The 23,297-nt window shown below is 39.8% G+C and overlaps 1 protein-coding gene across 1 annotated transcript; it reads right to left on the bottom strand.

Moving 5' to 3' along the window:
* Nucleotides 1-22,708, bottom strand: LOC104507507 (dedicator of cytokinesis protein 4-like; the record flags this gene model as incomplete). The annotated part of the gene is made up of 15 exons (XM_010148817.1): nt 1-562; nt 3,744-3,805; nt 4,722-4,835; nt 7,277-7,349; nt 9,523-9,690; nt 10,798-10,907; nt 11,125-11,206; nt 11,713-11,833; nt 12,105-12,226; nt 12,588-12,707; nt 14,504-14,587; nt 18,679-18,855; nt 20,438-20,524; nt 21,782-21,948; nt 22,507-22,708. Coding segments are annotated over 15 exons (2,115 nt in total), but the record flags the coding sequence as incomplete, so codon positions are not given.
* Nucleotides 22,709-23,297: the final 589 nt, after the last annotated feature.

Raw genomic sequence — 23,297 nt, 5'->3', positions numbered from 1 at the left:
AAGCATTTCAGAATTACTCAAAAGAAAAGGTGGGCAAAATATTAAAGTGCCTAACTAAACACGTTTTACCATTTTTAAAAAATATTACTTCACAAACGGTAAAGAACTGGTTGCAATTAAATATAAAAGTGACTTCTCATAGTTGAGAGACTTTGCGGGGCAGAGGCCTGGGACGGGGAACCTGCTCAGTTCTCCTGCTGCTGTTTTCCAGATTGTTTGGCCGGACCAGCTGCGGTTTGGGCGGCAGCGCCGGTGGGTCCGCGGCGGGCGGGATGGAGAGGCTGTGAGGTAGAGGAACGGGGCGTTTCAAAGTCCGCTCGTACACGCTGTAAGGTGGCGGGGTTTTACTTTCTTTTCTCACAGGCTCCTCAGAAACGCTGTAGCTTGGGACAGTCACTGCTGGTTCGCTGCCTTGGCTTTCAAAGCCTGACGTCTCTGATGTGCTACACCGGCTGAGCGAAGAGATGCCGCTGCTGTAACTCCCCGAGAGCACCGGGGAGTTGGATATGAGCCCCGAGGAATGATACTCCACTGGAGATGGTGTGAAAGATTGCACAGACCCCTGCTCGAAAGAAAGGGCAGAAGAATAATTTACCTGGAGTAAACGAGGGACAGCATTTCTGTGCTCTGAAGACTGAAGACATACAGAGATACAGCTCATACGCTCTGAGGTGTGACAAACCTGAGCGGTTGCATCCTTGTTTAATTAAGATCCAGCAACACAGCAATAAAAAGCTCATTTAAAGAGTGCCTAGGTACACCTTAAACAGTGCTCATGCCAGTAATTCACATAAGTGAAAGTAAAATAGTAAGTAATGTTACCTTGCTATCACAATAGCCTGGAAAAATCTGGAAGCCGTTAAAACGAGCCCTCAACGTTCCCAGCTTTCAGTGAAACGCATAACGCGGCACAGGGCATACCTAGTGGTGTCCTGCCACCTAATGCCACAGCACAGCACTTGCATCCCAGTCACTGCTACTACTTCAGTCTCTCGCCTTCCAAGTTCATTTTTCCAGTGCTTTTTCCCTCAAGGTTTTAGCACACCGTCCCAATGAAGAGTGCATTTACATTGCGGTGTCGTACCCGAGTGTGCCGTCATACCAAGGCCGGAGCTGAGGCGCAGAGCGGATGCCAAGCTAACAGCTGAACTGCAGTTGCTGCACCCTTCCTCTCCCTCGTCTTCCAGGCGCCCCTTGGACACACCATGCCGCTTACACGAAACAAAACCCCACTGCAGGCCCCAGGGACAAGGGCTCAGTGGAGGGAAAAGGTTGCAAACAGCTGCAGGTCTGTGGGGGAAGGTGAGGAAGGGGAGCTGAGGGCCCAAGCAGCAACAGCAGTGCTGAGGACACGTAAAAGGCAGGGACAGTAAAGCCCTACCTAGAAACACTGAGCAGTCCTAGTGAAGCAGCTTCAACCAGACACTGTAAAAGGTCAGACCATGCTTTGCAAGTCAAAAGGTTTTTGCAGCCTATCTAATTTTTGACTGGAGCCATCCGAGACAATCTCGACTTAAAGACCTCAAGCACAGGCTAAGAATGGGAGGGAAAAATCACATCTAAGACAAATTTCTCACCCCAATTCTTGTTAGACTGGTTGGCACTCAGCTTGAGGTGAGAGTGTAAGCCATGCACCAAAGGGTGGGGAGGGGAGGAAGAGGAGAGGGCAGGAGTGTATAGAACGGGCTGCACTGACTTTAAGCTGCTGAGATAATTTTAGTTATCCATCTAGGGCTGGATCCACAGTGCACTGAAAGCAATGGAAAACAAAAAATAAATCTCAATTTACATCTCTGGGTTTTGTTAACTAAGATGGCCTTCTCTGGCAGCACGTAACAGTTGGAATAAAAGCTAAAAACTGAGCCCTGTATACAGCTAGGGAAAAGCAGAGCAAGTTCTATTTAAAGCTCAATCCGTGTTGAAGGCATTGCAGACACTGTGAGGAGCCTGTTAACTACTTTTTTCAGGTTCCATTCCTCTGCATGTGAGGAGGCTGTAGCTGCACTCCTATCCCCACAAACATCCAGGGTTAAGATTGTCAAATAAATGATGCAATTGGTTCAAATTCCAAGAACACTGACACTTGGATTAAGTTACTGTAGATAAGACTTGGGACCTTTACTTTTGTTATTTGGAACGCGAGCAAATAAACCCTGCCTGCCTCAGTTTGGGAGCTGAGCAGGGGTACGCAGTGCAGACTGCTTGTACTCGTAGTGAGTACAAGTCTAGACACCAAAACAGTCTGAAAATTCATGGATGCTCAAAGTGACATTCAACAATTCTTCCAGGCCAGCATTCCTCTCCCAAGCAGTAATCCAGACTTTGGCTGTAAAATGCTTAAATTCTGTCCAGGCCTTTAGAAGAAGATGTTAGAACAAGCTTCAAACATCCCTAGGAATCATCAGTACCAGGTCTATTCAAGAAAAAAGGAAGAGTTGCTCATCTTTTGTACAAGACCCTACTGCTCTGAAGAGCTTCCTAGAGAGCAGTTAGCGTGAAACCTGGGACTGGTGCTCACTTCAGCAGAAGGTTTACTGTGGCAATAGGACTACGGGGCACTTGGCGACCAACACACAATTGCTCTGTGTTGAACGTGGACCGCTGTACAGCTGCAAGTGGAAACGCTACAGGCTCATGGGATGACAAACAGGAGAATGACTGCGGACTTGTGATTAGGGACCTCAAGGGAAAGGAGGCATTTTGGGATGCCACTTTCTTCCTCCTCAGGAGATGCGTACCTCTGCAGCATTAGTTAGGCACTGGCTAGCTGAGGGACAGCTTTGGCAAGGGCTACGTCCCTCGCACTTGAGTGCCTGAAGCACCAGTCATGCTCCTTTCTCTTTGCTCTCCTTCCAGGTTGTTGACCTTCACTTCTAACTGCAGAATTGTCTGTGCTTCCATGGGGTGGTAGAGGCTATCCCCAGGATACAACTAATGTGCAGTCTGTCAATGCTGGGGTTTGTCTGGAATATGCAGGCTGCGTGTTCATGTCCTCCAATGCTGTGCAAGACAGATATCCTGGTGAAGTTTTCCAAAAACTAAGCTGTTGTCCAACGAGTGGGTACTGACACATTCAAGTATCTTGAAATAGAAATGAAACCTGCTCAGTATAGCCTGGATCCACAATTGCTCCGGGTGTATAACTGCCAGAGAAGAACCAGTGCTTATTCACAGCCTGTGCTTAATGTTTCCTACTGGTAGGCTTCAAACTACTTCCAACTTCTTGCACAACTTTCCTGGATTGTTCTGCAGAAGAAATGGATGTTAAAATGACTGAAGCAGGGATTACTCTCTAACACACCCTCTAATCCAACAGCTCTGGATGCTGGAGGAGTAAGAGGAAAGGGTTGAACAACAGATTCTCCTTAGCTGGCATCTCCCCTTTCGCCACTGCTGGAGATGGAATTCTGGACTAGGTGGACCATTGGGCACCTCTTACATTTATTTCTTACACTCCCTTCTGTCCACTGACTCTGGTGAGCTTGGTTATCCATGCAGGTGAGAAGCCTAATATTGAGAGGCTAAACAGTCTGAAGATTAGGTTTCTTGCCTGCAGTTTTGAAATCTTCAGAGCTGCTGTAATTGTTATGGTTACCTAATCTTGTGAATGTTTTTGTATAGAAATATGACAATAAAAGGAAAACATAATATAATCTGAAATAATGTGTATTAAATAAATACTGTCTACTCCACAACACGCACAACCTGTCCCACAAAGGCAATTCATGACAATAAGACAGTACCTTCATTGGTGATCTGCCAGCAGGAGAAGGGGAAACAGAGGCTATGTGTCTTGCTGGTGATGCTGTAAAGTCAGAAAAATTTCAGTGTACAATTTTCACAAAGAAATTTTTTTAAGTGGATAGGAGATCATTCAATACATAAACATTATCTCTGGTTCCCTCTAGGTACTTGCACGATGGCTGCAAATAATTTTAAAGATTCTGTTTATTTTAATTTCTTCTCAGGATTATGAAGCGAAAGAAACTTCTGCATCCATCTTCTCTGACAAATTTTATATCACTCTAAATTGGTTTATATCCTAACACATAATAGAATTTAAAAGAAGTCGGTATAATAACTTTTCCTCTCCTCCTTCTGTTGTTCTCTTAAGAAATGTTATGTATTTGTATATCAAATAAGAAAAAAGACAATACATAATGTACTTATATCAAACATTTACCTGTAAATATTCTGTAAACATGCCTGTACATACATTGAGGCATGTGTAAAACTCAAAAAGCATCTTCAGTCCCTGGAGAACAATTGTATTTATAGTATCACTTAAGCAGCCTTTCCTTTAAATGGAAATTAATCTTTTGAAAGGCAAATTGGTTATAGTACCAGAACCCATGTACTTCCACAACTGCTGTGTATCTTCTGGCCAGTAAGATTCTTTATGATTAATGATTATTTCTGACTGCTAACCTCTAATTATCATAAGATCAAAAGATTAAATTTGATCATCCTCCCTAGTACCAGCATGAACTGTCTGAAACTACTCAGTCATTAAGTGAAGGGGTAGAGTATTGGAAATGGAATTGGAAACAGAGAACATTATCAAGATGAAAATACCCGTGGAGGCATTTCTACAGCCTTCCACGTTAGTAATCAAATTAACCTGCCCAAGAAGTTAAACATTAATCAGAGTGGAAAGAATCTAAACCCACAAGTAAATCATTCTTTTACTAGAGCTTAGCCTGAATTGTCCATTAACTCACCGGTCTGTGCAGGTCTTGGTGGTACAGGAGGAGATATAAGCTTTCCACTGTCTGATGTGTTTCTGGCTTCCTTCCCACTGTCCAGGCTCCAGCTGCTGGGGGTGGCATTTACAGCTGGAAGAGAATGGAAAAGCTGGCATAGGCATCAACACCTCCAGCTCTCTGACTTGCTTTTATCCATGAGGGTAAAAATATACAGAGCGAATAACGTTAAACAACTTCACAAGCATGCCTGAAGAGCTCTTATGATTACATCAGCATCTGAAAAGCTCTGAAATAATGGCTGTCAACCTCCAGGTTTCCTGATGTATGCATCTAGCCCTCGGATCAGTTTGCTACTGTACAGCAGTTGGGACCATCCACAATAGCAGCAGCTGAGATAGCACTCTGGTGCCCTGCAAATCCAGCCACAAAGAGAGATAAGCTTGACGCCTGTTAATATAATCAGTTAATCTTTGCCTAGAAACCTCTAAATAGGAGTCTGGTGCAGAGGGGAACAGACTATTCATAAACTGTTTCCATTAACTCATTTTATATACAGAAGGAACTACTGAAAGGAACTCACCAAATTCCAATTATCCTCCCTCAGAAATCTTTCCATACTAACAGTCTTTTGTTGCCTACACAGGCTACAAATTCAGAATTGAAAGAGGGTGGAAAGAAGGGCATGAAATGAAGGGAGTAAAAATTGGAAGAAATTAAAGTGTCGGGGGGAGCAGGGGGGGGAGCAGGGGGAGGAATCAAATGAAGAAATTATTATGGACTGAGAAAATTTATGTACACTGCATCCATGGCCAAGGATCTCTGATTAATTATGTAAATTGACTATCCCCTTGATATGCCTAAAATTGGCTGTTGCATTTACCTGTGTTACCTTCACCAAATTCCATGGCTTTAACGGAATGCTCCCATAAGGCCTAGAACATCTTCCTTAATAGAACTGGATTATCTCATGTTATCAAGAAGCCACCAACATTGGAAAGAAGTCAGACACATAGAAAGACAGGGCATGTAACATGGACAGAAAAGAAGCTAACTGAAACTCCACAATTTTTCTTACACCTCCTGTAAAAAAGCAGAAAAAAGCCCTGCTTCACACCTCCCCTTTCCCCCTCAAAAACCCACCACCAAAAACCCGCCCACCTTCAAAGCCTCCAACCTCTTGCCTTGCCATGACAGTTTCCCTCTCGGTGGGTGTCATAGTTGTGAGTAGAGAACCACATGCAAGGACTCTGCGCTCATCTACAAAGATGAAGCGAAACCTGACGTATTGTCGCTAACCGGTGGTATCAGTTATTGCTATTATAGCAACAGCAAGGGCTCTTGCAAGAACTGCAGTCCCACTATACTAGTATATGCCAGACTTAATACGAAAAGTCCAGTACAAATAGTATTTGTTTCGTATCTGTAACAATACTGTTACAGTATAAATGCACATTAGCTGACCCTGAGAACAGTGCACAAAATAATCTGTTTTCTAGAGGATCATTTTGCTTTTTTATTGCCAAAATATGCAATATATTGTTTGCTTTTTATTGTGGGCTGTCACCTAGCAGTATGGTTTTGCCCTCATCCTAAAAATGACTTGGCACCAGACCTAGGTACTTCAAATGCCTGCATCTCTTGACAAGCCAATTTTTTTTTTATTTTAAGTCATCCAAGCAGTCAGTTCTTTGGACTACTGAAGTCTCCAGGAGAGAATATTTTATTTGAACTATTCTGTAATGTACTTGGCTGCGTAGGCCAGTGGAAAAGTTTTGCCATTTGCATGTTAAATTGTTTCATATGTTTTTCAGCCCTGTAAAAAATTCCATACTTGAGCTTTCCTAAAAACTTGGACACAAAACTACTTAAGAAAAATCATTTCTTATTGATGAAAATATGATTCTTGGTCAGTTCTTGTTACAGTATATTCTTAAAATACTTGGAGTTTATTATGGATGTGGAGCACATAATGAAATCGTGGCACAATAACTGTGCCAACAGTACTGAATTTCCTCATGTGCAGAATTATGAAAGGCAGTATTTTGTACATGGAAATTCACAGGTTTCTCATTTACTCTAATTAAAATGAAAACCCAAAAAACCAACCATGAATCGATCTTTTCTTTTCCATCAAAGTGTAACAAAAAGCATGGTGACTGTATTTGGTAAAGACGACGTGCAGGTACCAAACTCCAGGACTCTGTCCATCTTTTTAGCTTCTCTCTGCCCCAATGTCCAGAAGTTAATCTCCAGGGTTCATCACCCCAGATGTGTCTCTTGAGAAGCAGAAAGGGCAACTCTCACAGGCAGCAGGCTGCAAGCTGCTGCTCCATCACCCCTTCCTGCAAATTCCTGGGCCCCTCTGAGCGCAGCGCTCAGTTCAAACAAACACCACATTCTCCCATTTTTGGCAAAGCATTTTGAAACACAGTGTCAACATAATTTAAGACTACTTCGAAACTTGGAGATGACAACATGTGCTCAGAAGAATTAGCGTTCTCCAGTAAAATGACAGATTAATTGTATTTTCATTGCTTCCAAGATGGGTGTGGCACAGTATTTCTACTCACCTTTGTCAGGGCCCGGCAGATTGGAATCACTTCGTGGCAAAGCACTGTCTCCAATATGATTAAACAGCATTCTCTGTAAATTGAGAACAGCATGGTTTAGGCATAGCTGCTGTTGTATTTCAGTAGCCTTTAAGAAAAGAAGTATCTTTTTTGTTATTATCCCCACCACACAGGTCTACTTTGGAGTTAAGAGTGATGAACATCACCTACAAACATAGAGTTTCATAAAAATATGTGTATACAAATAGGGAGTAGACTGGTTTTCAGAAAACTGTACACAGGTGAATCAGAAGGAGGATTATTATGTACTGAGTTCTGACAGTTTCCAGCTCCCTAAAAAAACCCAAAATAAGGCTCATTCCTCCAGTGGTATCTTGATAGATTTCTAAACAAGTTCAGATAATAACAAGTGCAAATAATTTCACTGCAGAATCAGGATCTGAACAAGCTGCAATGTTTGACAATATTCGAGTTGTGGCTGTTACTTTAGAAGAGCATTGTGTATTACTTTCACCCTTGACTTTTCTCGTAGCAGTGTTCTTACTTCTCTTGTGGATAAGAGCTGACCCGTAAAGTGTGTTTGGTTTTCCTTTTCACAATTTTTTTCTTTTTTTTTAAAATCACAGTAAGTTTATGAAACAGTTTTAAGATACCACGTGTTACTTCTTTTAGCAGAATTCAAATGATCTGTGGGTCACTAGTTCATCTGGATAACAGATATAAACAGCATACAGTGAATCTACAGGTAATGCAGATGTACTTTCCAGAGGAACTGAGAACAGATAAAATTTACTATTTTTTTTTCTTTTAAAGCAAGATCAGACAATTGGTGAGATCCAAATCAAACCGAATTTAATTCTTGTACCTCCTTCCCGTGTTCACAGAGGACCATGCCAAGTCCGTGAGGCACTATGCTGTGGTTGCACAAGATGGCAAACCCAGCTGCAAAGTAATCATCATTGATCTAACGTGTCACAGCTCCATGTTACAAAGTGAGGAGCAAATACTTGACCAATTCAACTTCACTTAAAACATCTCATTGAGAGAACGTGTTGGCAGACCTTGATCTATGCTAGGTTGGCCTATCTATGCTGTACTCGAGTCATACTGGATCAGGTAATGTGTGTTATCCTAGGGTTACCATTACACTGATGTGGTGTAACTGCATGTGAACCCTAATGTGACAGAAAACGCGACCAAATGTTCCTGCCTGGTCTGGATTGAATGTTCACTGCCTAGTGAGTCTGTAGTGCACTGGGACCCGGTGGGCAAGTGTTGAAGCCTGTTTTCTGTAGTGAAGGTAAAGAGCAAAGGCTGAAAAAGCAACTGAAATTGGAGAAGATAAAGAGGCAAAAGCTGAATGAAATACAGAGAAATGAGGACATACTAAAATAATGAATATAAAACCACACGGAAGAACAAGAGCAATCACAGGATGTTTAATGAGACGCAAAAAAAATCCAAAAAGCTCCATTAGGAAGAATAATAGTGTGAAAACAAAGGAGGCTTGTTGACCAGTCAATGACAGCAGGCATTCCTCTTCAGAGTATGGGAAGAGCTGCAGAGACACTGTACGATTGCTCAGCCAGAGATCAGAAAGCAAGCACAAATGGATGTTGACTGAAAAACAGCTGTACATAGATAACCTTGAGCATCAATTTCAATGAGAGAAGCAGATGCAGTGCTGCTGTGGTCTTGTTCTATGAAGTCCATCAAAATTCCTTAAGTGAGGTAGCTATGGCCTGAAAGGACTTGATTTGGACTTGAAGTGCTGGGATTTGCCTGTGCATCTCATCCTTCCCGGTTGAAAAACTACTGTGAACATTGCATTCATTAAGCCGTAACAAAGACGTTCATAAACGGGTGGTCTTTTCCTCATTAACTTAGTGTGAAGCTCCAACCAAGACTGTTGAACTTAACTGGTGTTAGAATAAAAATAGAAAGGACAAGGAACAGATTGAGCATCTAAATTCTGGTAAGAGTTACAGATGTCCCTAAGATATTTCCTTACAATTGTCCTGAGGATTTCTTTTCCCCTTCTTAATCAGAAGGCCAAGAATCAGGATTTTGTTTCTGATCACAGTCCATTTTTACAGTGTGGGGGAACAAAGCCCCAGAGGAAGAAATTGCACCTTTCCCCAGAAAGATATATCCTCATTTATGGTTATGAGGGCAGAAAAAAACTGTCAGACCTTCTTGCCTTTGAAACATACTGCACTGTACAAGCAAGTTAATTTTCTACTTACCCTCTCTTGGGACACTGAGGGTAGAGACAGATTGGGAGATTTTCCTGCCGGGCGAGTCTCAGAGAGAGCAGAGACTGGGCCTACGAGCTCCTCAGCCTCCCTTATTGAATCTCGGGTAGAGTGGGGGATAGAAGTCACATTCCACTTGGCAAAGCAAGAGTTTGCAGTCTGGGAGCAAAAATGGGATAATTTTTTTCTTTGCGGCAAACTGTAAAACCGCTTTATTTAAAGAACATCTCCTAGTCTTTCCCGTATGCTGGTTTGGCTCCACTGCCACCAAGAGAGTGCCCCAGCAGATACATCAGTAAGTAGTTCCTGAGAACTGCCCTTACGTCTGGCTAAGCTTCATTATTACTTCTTAAATGCTCAGGTAACAGAAAATAGGAAAAAAAAAATCCAGAGCCAATTCAATAACTGAAGAAGCAAGGGATAAGAATAGAACTAATGTGACAGCAACAGATCATTTCTAAAATAAAGGACCTTGGACTACCAAGTTTTTTTTTTATCAGAGGAAAAATTTCTGGTGGGAATGAGAGTGTTGAGAGGAGGGCCTTTCACACCGTGCTTATGTTCTCATCTTTCTCAGCTTCAGCAAGAAGCGCATTGTGTGATGGCACAGATTAAAACAGCAACTGTGTTAAAGGAAAGCACTTTAGGAAAGTAGGTCCTAAGAAGAAAAGGTTAAGTAAGGATTCAGAATGGGCCAGCTGACCAAGCTCATTTTGCATCGCAGAAAACTCAAAAGATACAAATTTAATATAGACCTATGTTAGAAGTAATTTTAAGGTAAGAATACAACTCATTCTTTTCTCTGGAGTAACAAAATGTGTATTTTTCTTTCCTGAAACTACACTGAAAAATAGGAATTGCCACATGGAGTGGGTTATTATGTCATAGTGCCTAGGACAGTTATTTCAGAAGAAATAAAGGGGATGTCAACACGGAAAACTGCTGTGATAACAGTTTTTCTTCTTCCTTAGATTAAACAAACACTGCCGTTTCACACATCAGGCAAGTCTTTGCATCTTTCTCTCACTTCAGTGAGTAAATATCAAAAACTAGACCTAAACCTAGACAAAGCAAGCATAAATGTGATCAATCACCATCTATTCTATTCACATCTCTTTAATGTAAATATTTTAGAGTAGTTACCAAAAAAACAGCCCTTGAAAATTAACAGCATTGAGCAGACACTGAATATGCTCAAAGTTCAACAAGCTCCTTTATCATCTTGTTAGCTACTTGTGTTCAGAGGACTCCCAACAAACTTCCTACCTGCGAGGTTTCCAAAGGAGTAGGGTAGATAGCACTGCAAGGCCTCTCTCTTGGGGACAGGCAAGAGTTTTCTCGGGAATGTTTATGTTTGTCAGACAACAGAGGAGAGGCTAGAATATAAATGTGTCAAATTATTAAATTCATGCAGTGAAATTCAGACACTTCAAGTCTATGCTTATGACAAAGAAATCCTCTGTTCCCTGTAATTCACATTCCTCAAACAATTGGCTAAATTTGATGTCAGACCAGAGATATAATGCAGGAATTCAGCTGTGTAAGGTATCAAGAATCATTTAATATATTTTGCCACAGGCAATGAGCACTGACCTCTGGCACTGGATGGAGCAGAACTGGTCACATTAGGTGAAGCAGAATGAGTAGAACTCAGGCTTGAGGTAGACGGACTAGGCTGCGTACAGAAGAGATGCTGTTACCACATAACACTTACTGCTTTGGAAAAACATTTATAACATACTTATCACTAAGAAAACTTTTAATTTGTAAGACTAGTTTCTCAATATTTCAAAATAGCAAAGCAGTATAAAGAACATGAATGGAACTACACAAAGATGCAGCAAAATATCAAATAAACAGAAATCTAATTAGCATATTAAAATAATTACATCTCAACTATGACAACCGGACAGAGAAGTCTGATGTAAGGTCAGATGATTTCATATCACAGTGCATTGCTGCTGATTACTTTTGTAAAGAATTCATGCCCCAAGTTAAAGAAACATAAGAAAATGTTCCTTTTAAGTCCAGGAGTTTAACACCCCATTTAAAGATTTGCTTTTTAAAAGAAGTATCAGCAATAATTTTGAAATTTCTGAATAAACTAACAGAAGTTTTAATTTAGGACATACCCTTGTAAGAAAAATTTTGTTTAGTTTGAAGAATGTCAATAATTTGTACCTGCATGTTAAAAACTTCATCGGAGCTTTCTGATTGCCCAGTGATATTGCTGACTTCAGCAGAAGCTTGGGATGACAGCGACGAGGATGAGTATCGATTGACAGCTGGATAACTCAAGGGGCTATTGTAAGAATAATGAAATATTAAATGGTTAACTCTAGTTGCCAATCATAACTTTTCACGTGAGAACAGCACGTGTTAACTGTGATCTCCACAGTTTAATCTGGATTTATTAGGAAGGAGAGGGGGAAAGAGAGAGTGTATGTATCAGCTATTCATGACTGAAGGTACTTCAAAGCAGACCATACAAGGAAGCATGCACACAAAGAAGTATTTTATGGATCATCCTCTGAGAGTAACAAAATCTATCAACTCCTAGTATTTTAACTTGCCTGCGTCTCGGTATTACCCTGGCACCATCAGGGCTCATAGAAACAGGTATGGAATTTCGGCATACACGAGGACTTCCATTTGGGAAATGAACAGGGCTAGCTTGTACACAGGCAGAAAATTCCTGGTGAGTTGTTAAAAGAAGTTTAATTAAAATGAACACAATATCATTAAGCATTTTGTAAGATACAGACAGTCACCTGAATGGTTATATATACATTCTGGATCACTTTCATCCTTAGTAAGAAAAATATTTTACTTTTTCTGCTGATGATACTTTCCCTTTAGTAAAATGTGACTGTTTTTCTCTGCACTGTATGGAAAGTTTATTAACTTTCTCTTTGCTTTGTGGTACTGAAAGAATGCTACAAGGTGCAATGTAGACAGACAACCAAAAGATGTCACTATTTGTTGCCTAAGAAAATTAAACCACCCTTACTGCTGCTAAACGGTGTCCTGGTTTATCCATGCACCTGCTCACATACCTGTATTCCCAAGCTTGACTTCATCACAAAGAACTGATCCACCAGCTTTTTGTGCAATGGCCTCATATCCTGTGGCACCACCTTCTCGTGCACTGCCAAACCAAATTCTAGAATCTGGGCCTGCAGAAGAGACAGGAGGAAAGAAGGGAAACCCATATTTTTGATCCATTTTCTATAAGCTTTCATCCTCAATTACGATACTAATAAAAAAACCCAATAAAATGCATGTTGTATTAAAAGCATCTCTCTAAATCCCTGACAGACTTGTGATCTAACAAGGCCTAAGACCAAAACCAGTAATAACACAAGAGGACGTATGCCTCTTCCCATTTTACTATTCAATTTTGCTGAAGATTTGGCCTACGCAAATTCAACCGTAATATAAAAACCACTATGGATAATGTAGCGAAAAATCTGGCCGAATGGCGACTTTACAATGTGGCATTTCTAAACCCTAAATAAAAGCCCTTTTATACAATAAAATAAAAAGCATGAAACAGCAGCAATGCCCACATCCACCACAGACCCTGAAATATATTTTCAACTAAGTTCCCCATCCTATTCCAACTCCCCCAGAGACCTCAGTAAGTGGTGGCTTTATGTATATTCTTGATGCAAGATGTAACAGGCTTCTTAATAACATTACTAAAACTCTGAACTTGCTCAAAATTGGTCACAGGCATTTAAAATAGTAAATTGGTTATATGAGGAATCAGATAAACTCAAATTTAAAAACAAAATAGTTACACTATGCTGTAATATCTTTGGGTGGGAGCTACTAGCTGATGTTTTCAGGCAGCCTGCGAGCGGGCAGAGATCTGAGGTCAGGACTGCAGCGCAGCACATCCCCCGGCACACACAGCCATCCCGGCCCTTCCAAATCCTCCGTGTTCTCTGGTAAATCGTCTGTCAGTGCCAGGCAGGGTTGAACTGCTATCAACCAGAAGTCACAATTTTCTCACAGGAAGTTATTAACTCCACTTTTAAATTCTAAGGGTTAGTGAGATTAACTAGAGCCTGAAAAAACAAAACTGCAGCGTAAATTACTGCACATAATCTAAATGAAATTAAAGTAAGATCAGTGAACCTATTCTGATTTCTACTGAGGATCTGTCCTTCAACTGATCTCACCAAAAGATACCACAAGGCTGATGAAAAATGGAATTTTCATCTTGCCAAATTCCAATACTCTGACCTTGTTATCCCAAACTGGCAATAAAGTTTGACATTTCAACACGCTGCATAGAACAAAGATAAATATCAGTTAAAGGAGCAAAAATACTTATTAAGATCATTCGATCAAAATATTTTTTTCAGCATTTCCAACTGGAGACAAATCATATTTGAGGTTGGTACGCTGTCTTATGAATAAATGAAGAAATAATACAAAAATAATGTAATGCATAGAATGCTAACAGTTTTAATTTTATCACTTACTGTTTATTTAACTGCATACCTATTTTGGCAATTATCATTAAATATTTTGCACTGTAATAATATTTTTCAGGTTTTTTTGCTCTTATGATAAGCTCGTAGTGAAAATGTTTGTTCTGCATTATTGGTAAAATACGTCATACAAATATTCGGTGACGCCACCAAACATTTCAATGAGATAATGTTTATTCTGTAGTAGTGGTAACACAGGCTGTGCAAATATTTGTGTATGACCATCACAAGACAAAATCTTACCTCTCATTCAACCTTTAATTTAGAACAGTTTGAAGTGATTAAGATGATGATGAAAAGGACTCAGAAACCTGTTTGTATATGAAGTTACTGTCCACTTCGAATCTAATTTGGAAAATAATGAAGACCACTGGGCAACTATTAACTCCTGAAATTTTATATTTAATTTTGGGACACTTTTAGCTATAACAGTGGAGCAGGAAACCTAGTTGGTTTTTTCCCCACTTTACCTGCTCAAGCATCAGCTCTCTCAAGCGTGCGATCTTCTCTCCATCCTCTGGATGGTTCAAGATGTATTCTTTGACAAAGAATGCCTAAGCAGAATAAAATCACAATGTAATATAAAGTGAGTAAAAACACATCACTTCGTTTTTAAAATAAGTTTCTAGGTGATATTTTTGAAAAAAGAGCTCATTTGTCCTGCAATAGATGATAATAAATGTTAAATAATTATTCATATATGCATTGGTGGAAACTATAGGCAAATAAATATAGAATCACAGAATGGTTTGGGTTGGAAAGGACCTTAAAGATCATCTAGTTCCAACCCCCCTGCCATGGGCAGGGACACCTTGCACTAGACCAGGTTGCTCAAAGCCTCATCCAGCCTGGCCTTGAAGACAGCCAGGGATGGGGCATCCACAGTTTCTCTAGGCAATCTGTCCTAGTGCTTCACTTCCCTCTCCGGGAAGAATTCCTTCCTGATGTCCCATCTCAATCTCCCTCTTTCCATTTAAACCCATTACCCCTTGTCCTGTCACTACAGGCCCTTGTAAAATGTCCCCCCCCAGCTTCCTTGTAGCCCCTTCAGGTACTGGAAGGCTGCTATAAGGTCTCCCCGGAGCCTTCTCTTCTCCAGGCTTCATAGCCACTCTTGAGTGGAATTCACCAATTGTTCAATATCAAGGACAGATCCTCAATCAAATTTGGAAACCTGAAAGTCAGAGTTGAAACCAAACACAGGTCACCTGAATGACATACCTCTTCTCCATTAATTGTGACACAGGAGTTTCCATAATTACAGAGTTGGATTTTCCTCTCTTTTAATACTAGGACTGTTGTTACTCCTCTATCTTACTTCTTAAATATAAAGATATCTTAATAACTGTGTGGAATTTTATGCTATTATATGTATCAGATCTGTGACATTATCTTATTCACTTTTATATAAATAAAGCTTTAAAGAACTCACAAGGACATTGACGTCAAAGAAAACACACTTTTCACATCCGGAGCATCTGACCAACAGCCAGGTGTGTTCATGAGCTCACATGACTTTCCACACCATCGCCAGTGCTCAAATTGTACAAGCTATAGTAGCCCAAAGTCATTTTACCCACCAGCAATGGCCTGGACATAGCACTCCCCTGTTTGTTCATGGCTGCATCTTTCTTAACATGGCAATTATCCTACCCTGCAATGGCATTATAAGGAGTTTTTAACAATTCTTGACACTATTCTGATAAGAAAATGCCCAGCTGTTCATCTGACAGATTTCTAGATCCTTTCAAAAATGCATTTGTCACAAAAAGTATCCATACTCATACACACACAGTTTTTTGTCTATTGAGCGGAGAGGATAATTGTGGCTGCTCTGTGCTGTTTTCCTTTGGCACCTGTCTTAGCATTTCCCTCATACACTTCTTACAGGATTCTCCACACACCTTCAGCTGTTAAAAATCTTTGCTAAGCAGAATAATTTGTAAATATGGGGATTAGTGGAGCTGGAGATAAATATTTCCCTTCCTCTGATTCAGTTCCAAAATTCCATGCTGTGACAATCCATTAACAAGAAAGTGCTGAGACCTGTGTGAGAACCCTGATACTGTAATGAAGAACATGTATTTCACATGGTCCTTTCACTGCAGATAAGTAGAATTATAAGAATTCATGTTTAAATTGTTAAAAGGAGACCTCTGATACTTGCTAAAATCCCAAATCTCAAACTTCTGCCAGCTGATGTTTTTTTTCCTCTAAGCTACAAGCATAATGTTCTTTCAGTGTCAAGCAGGTGGTGTCCCAGTGGTTCTGGGCTGAGATTTATACAGAGCTGTAATATGAGTCAGAGATGCAATAATCTAACTTTAAACAAAATCAACAGCACTTTGGGGAAAAAAAAAATATCAGAATTCAACTAATTCGAGTAACATTCTTGGAAGCGGTGGCTTCCAATAATTAATCATGAAAGTGACTCTACTCTTTTAGCACATGTAAAGGAGTTAAAAGATATCTAAATTATAGTACAAATTTTTTGAGAGGTGCTGGTGGACACAAAACACATTCTTCATGATTTTCCAGCAATATTTAGAAGTTTTTTGGGTTTTTGGTTTTGGTTGCTCGCCCCCCCACCGCCTCCCATATCAGTGGCTTGGTCTACAGCCTTTTTTAGCACACATGAAGGTGCTGCATGATAACTCTTACTTCTGCAGATTTTCCTGGAATTTGTTCCTCTATTGAAACCAGTGAAAATATAGCTTTAACACCTGCTACACCAGCCAAAGTGCTGAATAATTAGAGATAGCTGCTTTTTATCCCATGGGGGAGGAGGGTGGGTAGGCAGAATCAATGAGGCAGCAGCTGGCCAAAGGATGTTATTTGCTGAGTCTTAACACTTCTTAAATCTTGGAAGTTGCTGGAAGGGAAGTAGGGTATCTGTAAAGACATGGTGATGCTTACCTCAAGACCAAATTCTCCAAGACTGACTGAGTTTTAAGTTTTGTAAAGGGCAGAAGGCAAAAGCAAGATAAGCAGATAGGCAGAGAAAAGCATTTACAGAGGAGAGGGAAAGGAAAAAAGGAGGAAAAAAAAGGGACCTCAGCAAGTTTGCTGACAACACCAAGCTGTGTGGTGCGGTCGACACGCTGGAGGGAAGGGATGCCATCCAGAGGGACCTGGACAGGCTGGAGAGGTGGGCCACTGCCAACCTCATGGAGTTCAACAAGGCCAAGTGCAAGGTCCTGCACCTGGGTTGGGGCAATCCCAAGCACAAGTCCAGGCTGGGTGAAGAGTGGATAGAGAGCAGCTCTGAGGAGAAGGACTTGGGGGTACTGATGGATGAAAAGCTGAACATGAGCCGGCAGTGTGCGCTGGCAGCCCAGAAGGCCAACCGTATCCTGGGCTGTATCCAGAGAAGTGTGGCCAGCAGGTCGAGGGAGGTTATTCTCCCCCTCTACTCTGCTCTTGTGAGACCCCACCTGGAGTGCTGCGTCCAGCTGTGGAGCCTTCAACATCAGAAGGATATAGACCAGTTGGAACGAGTCCAGAGGAGGCCACGCAGATGCTCAGAGGGCTGCAGCACCTCTGCTATGGGGACAGGCTGAGAGAGTGGGGTTTGTTCAGCCTGGAGAAGAGAAGGCTCTGGGGAGCCCTTATAGCGCCCTTCCAGTACCTGAAGGGGCCAAGAAAGCTGGGGGGAGACTGTACAAGGGCCTGTAGTGACAGGACAAGGGATAATGGCTTTAAACTGTCTAGGAGATCAAGAATTCCAGCTAAGGACAACAATAAGTAAGGAGCAAGCTAGAACCTTTAACAGGCTTGTGAGGAAAGGAAAGTGATGCAGAAACACTGAGCTAGGTCTGACATCGCTAATTCAAACCAGACATAGCTCTGACATGACTGTATTTCTCAAGGGACTCCGTTCATGGCGCTTCACTATGCTAAGTAGTTGTTTTCTTGTTGTTTAAAGGCAGCTGGGAAACATCAAACATGGTAATGCTTTGCTTTAGTCTCACAGTTTTAAATATGCTGCAGTTTTGATGACAGATTCTTAAACTAAAGCAGTCTCCATTCCTTGTAGTTTAATGTAGATCCAGTTTTATGAAATTTAACTCGAGTGAACACCAGATCTTGCAGCATTTGAGTCAAGTGGACAGATGTTATTCAACTTGACATTTTCAATAGAAAAGGAACAACCAGCAGACTCGAGTATTTCATAAGACTCTTAGGAGAAAGCAGAAGATGAAGCTTGGCTGACCAAAAAAAAAAAAAAAAATCCTTCTTTTCTTTTTACTGCATTTTCAAAATTCTACAGAACTTTGTGGAAATACAGCTCCCAATCACTTACTGTCCTCCTAAGGTGATTCAGAGATGACAATAATGAGGAACAACGTTGGGGAACAAATCCAGCATTAGAGATTTGTTAATTATTTGTATTATTTCTTACTAGATTTTTTCCAGGAAGTAGTTTTCATTAAAAAGATGATAAATTTCTTGCTAAGAATTTCATATTTATATACATAAAAAATATCTTAATTAGAATGTCCACACACAAAAGTAAATTGTCTATTATTGATATGGCACTTTCTGTCCTCAATTCATACAGAGAAGCTGCATGTCTACAAAGAAAGAAATAAGTAAGAAACTGTCTTCTGACAGACTTCTAATAAACAGAAACTAAATTGCTTACCTCTTGGTATCTAGCAACTCCACCATTAACTGCTGCATCAATAACCCCATTTAGACACATTGTGAGGGGGTTAATGTTTTGCATCTGTCGAGTTTGACACTGACTAATCAGAGTTCTCAGCTGCTGGTTCTTATTTTCTAAGACTTCAATAGCATTCTCAAGGGGACTCATTTCCACCTGAAAGGGAAGTGAGGAACATTGCAAACATACTTAATCTTCAGTTGAAAGATGAAATATATTAAAGGTAATTTTTGATTTCTGAAAAGAAAACAATAATATTCTGCGTTCTAGGGTATTGGAGCAGAAGTTTTTCTCTCTTTGGCTACATTCTCTGTGCATATACTCTGAGCACAGAGAGACTTCATTCTATCACGTAATCCAGGACCACAACAGACAAACATCCCTCTCTTGTAGACTCATTCTCTGACCTTGAGAGATTACTCAGCCCTTGCAGTGTAACACTCACACCAGCCTGTGGTGGAACTCCAGGAATTCAGGGCTGAACTGTCCTTGGTTATTTCACATAAATTGGTACCAGCACAACTAGGCTTGAGGTCAGGGAGAACTTCTCTGGGCTTAAGGACACAGAGCAGAGCTTAAGTATGGGCGAGCTAGTTCCCCCACCCAAAGTGAAGTCACCAACTAGACAGTACGGATGAGGAACTTTTCTCTCAGGCAGCATGAACTGCAGAAAGAGGGAAAAGCTGAGCGATAAGAAGAGTACAGGCCTGTAGTTGCTTTAATTTACTAAAACATACAAGCACAAATCTGAGACAGGACCTAGAACATGCCCAGGAAAAATTACTACAGTTAAATTGGAAATGGTGACTATAATGGTAACACGAAATAAACTGAGGATCTTCATATTAGGGGCTCAATTAAACCAGTATGGACTCAGTGGGGATCAACTAAAAAAATTTCTCCTGTCACACACAATTTTTTGACTTTTACTAAATCCCATTTTTGGTTTTCTACAGGAGAATATCAGGCTTGTGAACTAATGACATTTTGTTGCTATTATAAAAGAAAAACACACTAGAGTTTTAGAAAGAATCAGTTGCGCAATGGTATCCCTATATTGTAAGACTGGCCCTATTGTAAGACTGGCTTTAACAGGAAGGAAAATAGTTACAGATGCTGTACTCCTGGGCTCAACAATTGACCAATTATTTAGAAATCTTTACAGGAGAAGCACTCCCACAAATACATTTGAAATGTATTTAAGGATTTTCTAAGAAATATAACAACAAGGAATGAGAAGAAATTATAATGCATCAGTAACAGATTGCTACATTAGACCCTATTCCTACAAGTTGTGCGTAGGCATGCTTCCCTTGCCCAAGCTGAGAAATGGGGACTTCATCAGAGCTCTAGGCAGACACAAAGATACACCCACACAGCATTTATTACAGTACAGGAACTTGGAGAATGTTTACTTTTTAAGAATACTGGGATGTATGTTAAACTATAGCTATAGTATTAAACGTTACGTCATGCTGAGTTTTAAGAGTCATTTGCCAACATTAAACGTTGTCTTTTGCTCCACTGTGGTTCTCAACCTTTTTTCCTCAACTGTTAAAATTAATCATAAGGTGGTTTTCAATAATACTTTTCAAGTAAAGAATTTCGTTGTAGCCATCTCGAAAACTTGCTCACATAAACTAGATGTGCGTAATAAATCAAAGTAGTTAATAAAAAAGTGTAAGATTAAGGAAGTAAACCAACACACTATATGTTTTGTCATCAGTCTCATACTCACCACTTCTCGTTTTTCCACTTCAAACCAACGAGATATTCCAGGTAAACTCTGCACCAAGATCAGTGTGGTTCTCTCCACCCACAAACTCTGCAATATGCAAAACCAATTTATTTCCCTAATTTGCCTCTACTTTTTTCTTAATTATTTCCATTTTTCTTTATCAATACCTTCATTTAAGTAACAGTATACATTAAAAAAAAAAAGTATTAACATCCAAATTTCTACTGAAATGTCTATCCCAGAAGCCTATGACATTAACTTTTTCTCCTTACTTTCTAGGACCTATTATTAAGCAATAATTTCTGCTGATTCTTCAACTCTGGAACATGGTATTATTCTATATTATATGTTGTCTCCTAACTTCCCAAATTCACAACTAAATCATAATTTTAATACTTCCTTTTCAAGATAACATCTGAGAAGAGGGAGAATTCAGAAGGAGATCAACTTACAGATCACACTGAGTGACCAGCTCTCCTCTGTGAAGTCCTATTTGGGATTCCACAATGTATGGCTAATGGGATACTCAAATGTACTACCGTTAAACACCACACAAGATGTTTGTAAAATGACAAATCAACACATAGGATAGCACTTGAACAAAATATATATAAGCTGTACTATTAAAATAAAGCCCTAAGCTTTAATTAGAGGACAACAGTGACTTAATTTATCTAATTTATTACCCTCACAATTCTTTCCTCTAACTTTATAACACAATTATTATGGGATAATTCTCTTTGTATGTTCAAATACCAGAATATATGCTGTGTCAGGACTCAAATTATACCAGAAGAATGTAAGATGAAATTTCAGTGTGACATTTTTATTAGGAGGAAGAGAAGTCATTTACATATTAGGGAAGGAACTATTGCTCTTCCCGGAAACAATCTTTAAGTTCAGAGGTAGTTTTTAGTCTTGCTATCACAGGAACAGGACAATATGCTGCAATTTAGTAAAAATTGTCTCTCCCTTACTCTAGGGACAGAGAACTTCTAGCAGTCCTATCCATACCCCAGGCTACCTCCTTCAAAATGTTTTCCTATCTACCTTATAAACTTATTTGGAGGCTGCTCTGCTGCCTCCAGTTCTACCTTCTATATATCAGGGATGCAAAAACAAATGGGTACTTTTTTCTCTCCTATTCCCATATACTACAAGACCTTCCCATCTTCCATAAATTTTTCATACTATTTCAATTGAAATGAGAAGTCAAACAGCTACTTGAGCTACCATCTCCTCTAGAGAATGTTATACCACACTCAATGGAATAACACAACTTATTGTAAATATTATAAATAAATCCATAGATCCAGTAGCTCAGGAAAGGGCATGGTACTTTACCTTGAATTCATTTTCCTTGTCCTTGGTCCCTTTGTGAAACGGCCTGTCGTATCGGAATCGCCAGATGTGATTAACTTTGTAGAAGCTCTTGATGTTATCGGGAATGCCGTCTCTTAGCAGGACTTCCTGGTTTTCTGGAATTGGTGTCACTGCATAAATCTGTAAATCTGTATGTAATGTGTTAAGGCTATCCCACTTCATTCAAATCAGCAAAGCATGCTGACTCCTGATGCACGAGAGAAGAAAAACTTTTTAAAAAGTGTGTATCATGAAATGCTTCTAAGACTGTTAATGGCTTGGGAAAGGGACCTGAGAGATTTTTTGATGGTTTGGGATTTCTTGGTACTGTTTTGTTGAAAATTTCATATTTATTTTTGAAATAGAGATACTTACATAGAGTAAGTACATAAAGTAAAAGGATTTAATAAAATACATTCTTACACCAAATATGTCATGCCATGCTAGCACAACGTTGTATTGCAAGAACCTGAATTACTGTAACTTCACTGATACACCATTATCACAGCGGTGCTAGTTCTACAAGTATTTTCGGCTAAAGTAAGAATCTTAATAACCTGTCAAGGAATTTTTAAATAAAACCGACAGTTACAGAAAAAACTTGCAAATATAATAGAGTGACTGGGACAAATGGCAGGGGAATTCTCACCTACCATTTATTTCAGTGGAGGCACATTGTGATTGAAATTGGCTACAAGTGTACCTACATTTCTTAAAAAACATGAAAGACGTAACTGCACTGTATGTGTTTGCAATTATGTGGATACACTGTGCTTCTGCCTGAAAGATGGTCTCATCTGGCTGATTAGCATGTTGCATAGCAATGGCATGTGGGAACTCATTCAACATTCGCTGCTGGAAGGCCTCCAGCCTTTCATAGTCATGTCCTCGGCAAACAAATTCCTTATTCTGAGCAGGATAAGAAAAAAAAAAAGAAACACCACACAACAGTAAGTAATGTGAAAATAATTGGGTATCACTAGGTAAAACTAAACACATGCTTTTAAATGTAGGCTTTCTGGGCAATTTTTACACCTATTTAAGAAGGAAAAAATAAGAAACAAGGCAAGAATGAAAATAAGAAATTTAGAAAGAACAGGTGACATAGAAGAAGGAAATTTTACCATAGAAAATACATTTTATTCAAAAGTCTAGAAAAAATAGAATTATTGTACTTAAAGCTTTAATAAAAATCTGAAGGGAAAAATTGTTCTTACTGGATTAAAGCATGTAACTAACATAACATACCAGACTGTATAAAATATGTAACAAAAATATAATGCAATGGACAGTTAAGACAATGAAATGGGCTCAAAGTCCTTTCCATGATGAACTAGGAAACCTTGTATTTTAGTTATACAATTCTGAGGAAAAGCAATGTATAAGAAGATGGTAGAATGCATTCAATTTGCCTTATCCTCTAAATGTTCATCAATTATCAGTCTGCTAAATTAAAATTATCCAATTTTTTAACACAAAGTAAAACAATACTCCTGGG

This window comes from Eurypyga helias, unplaced genomic scaffold (assembly GCF_000690775.1).
Source record: "Eurypyga helias isolate BGI_N326 unplaced genomic scaffold, ASM69077v1 scaffold3973, whole genome shotgun sequence".
NCBI classification, from domain to species: Eukaryota; Metazoa; Chordata; class Aves; order Eurypygiformes; family Eurypygidae; genus Eurypyga; species Eurypyga helias.
Note: the sequence above shows the minus strand (reverse complement) of the source record. Positions and strands in the feature narration are given on the sequence as shown.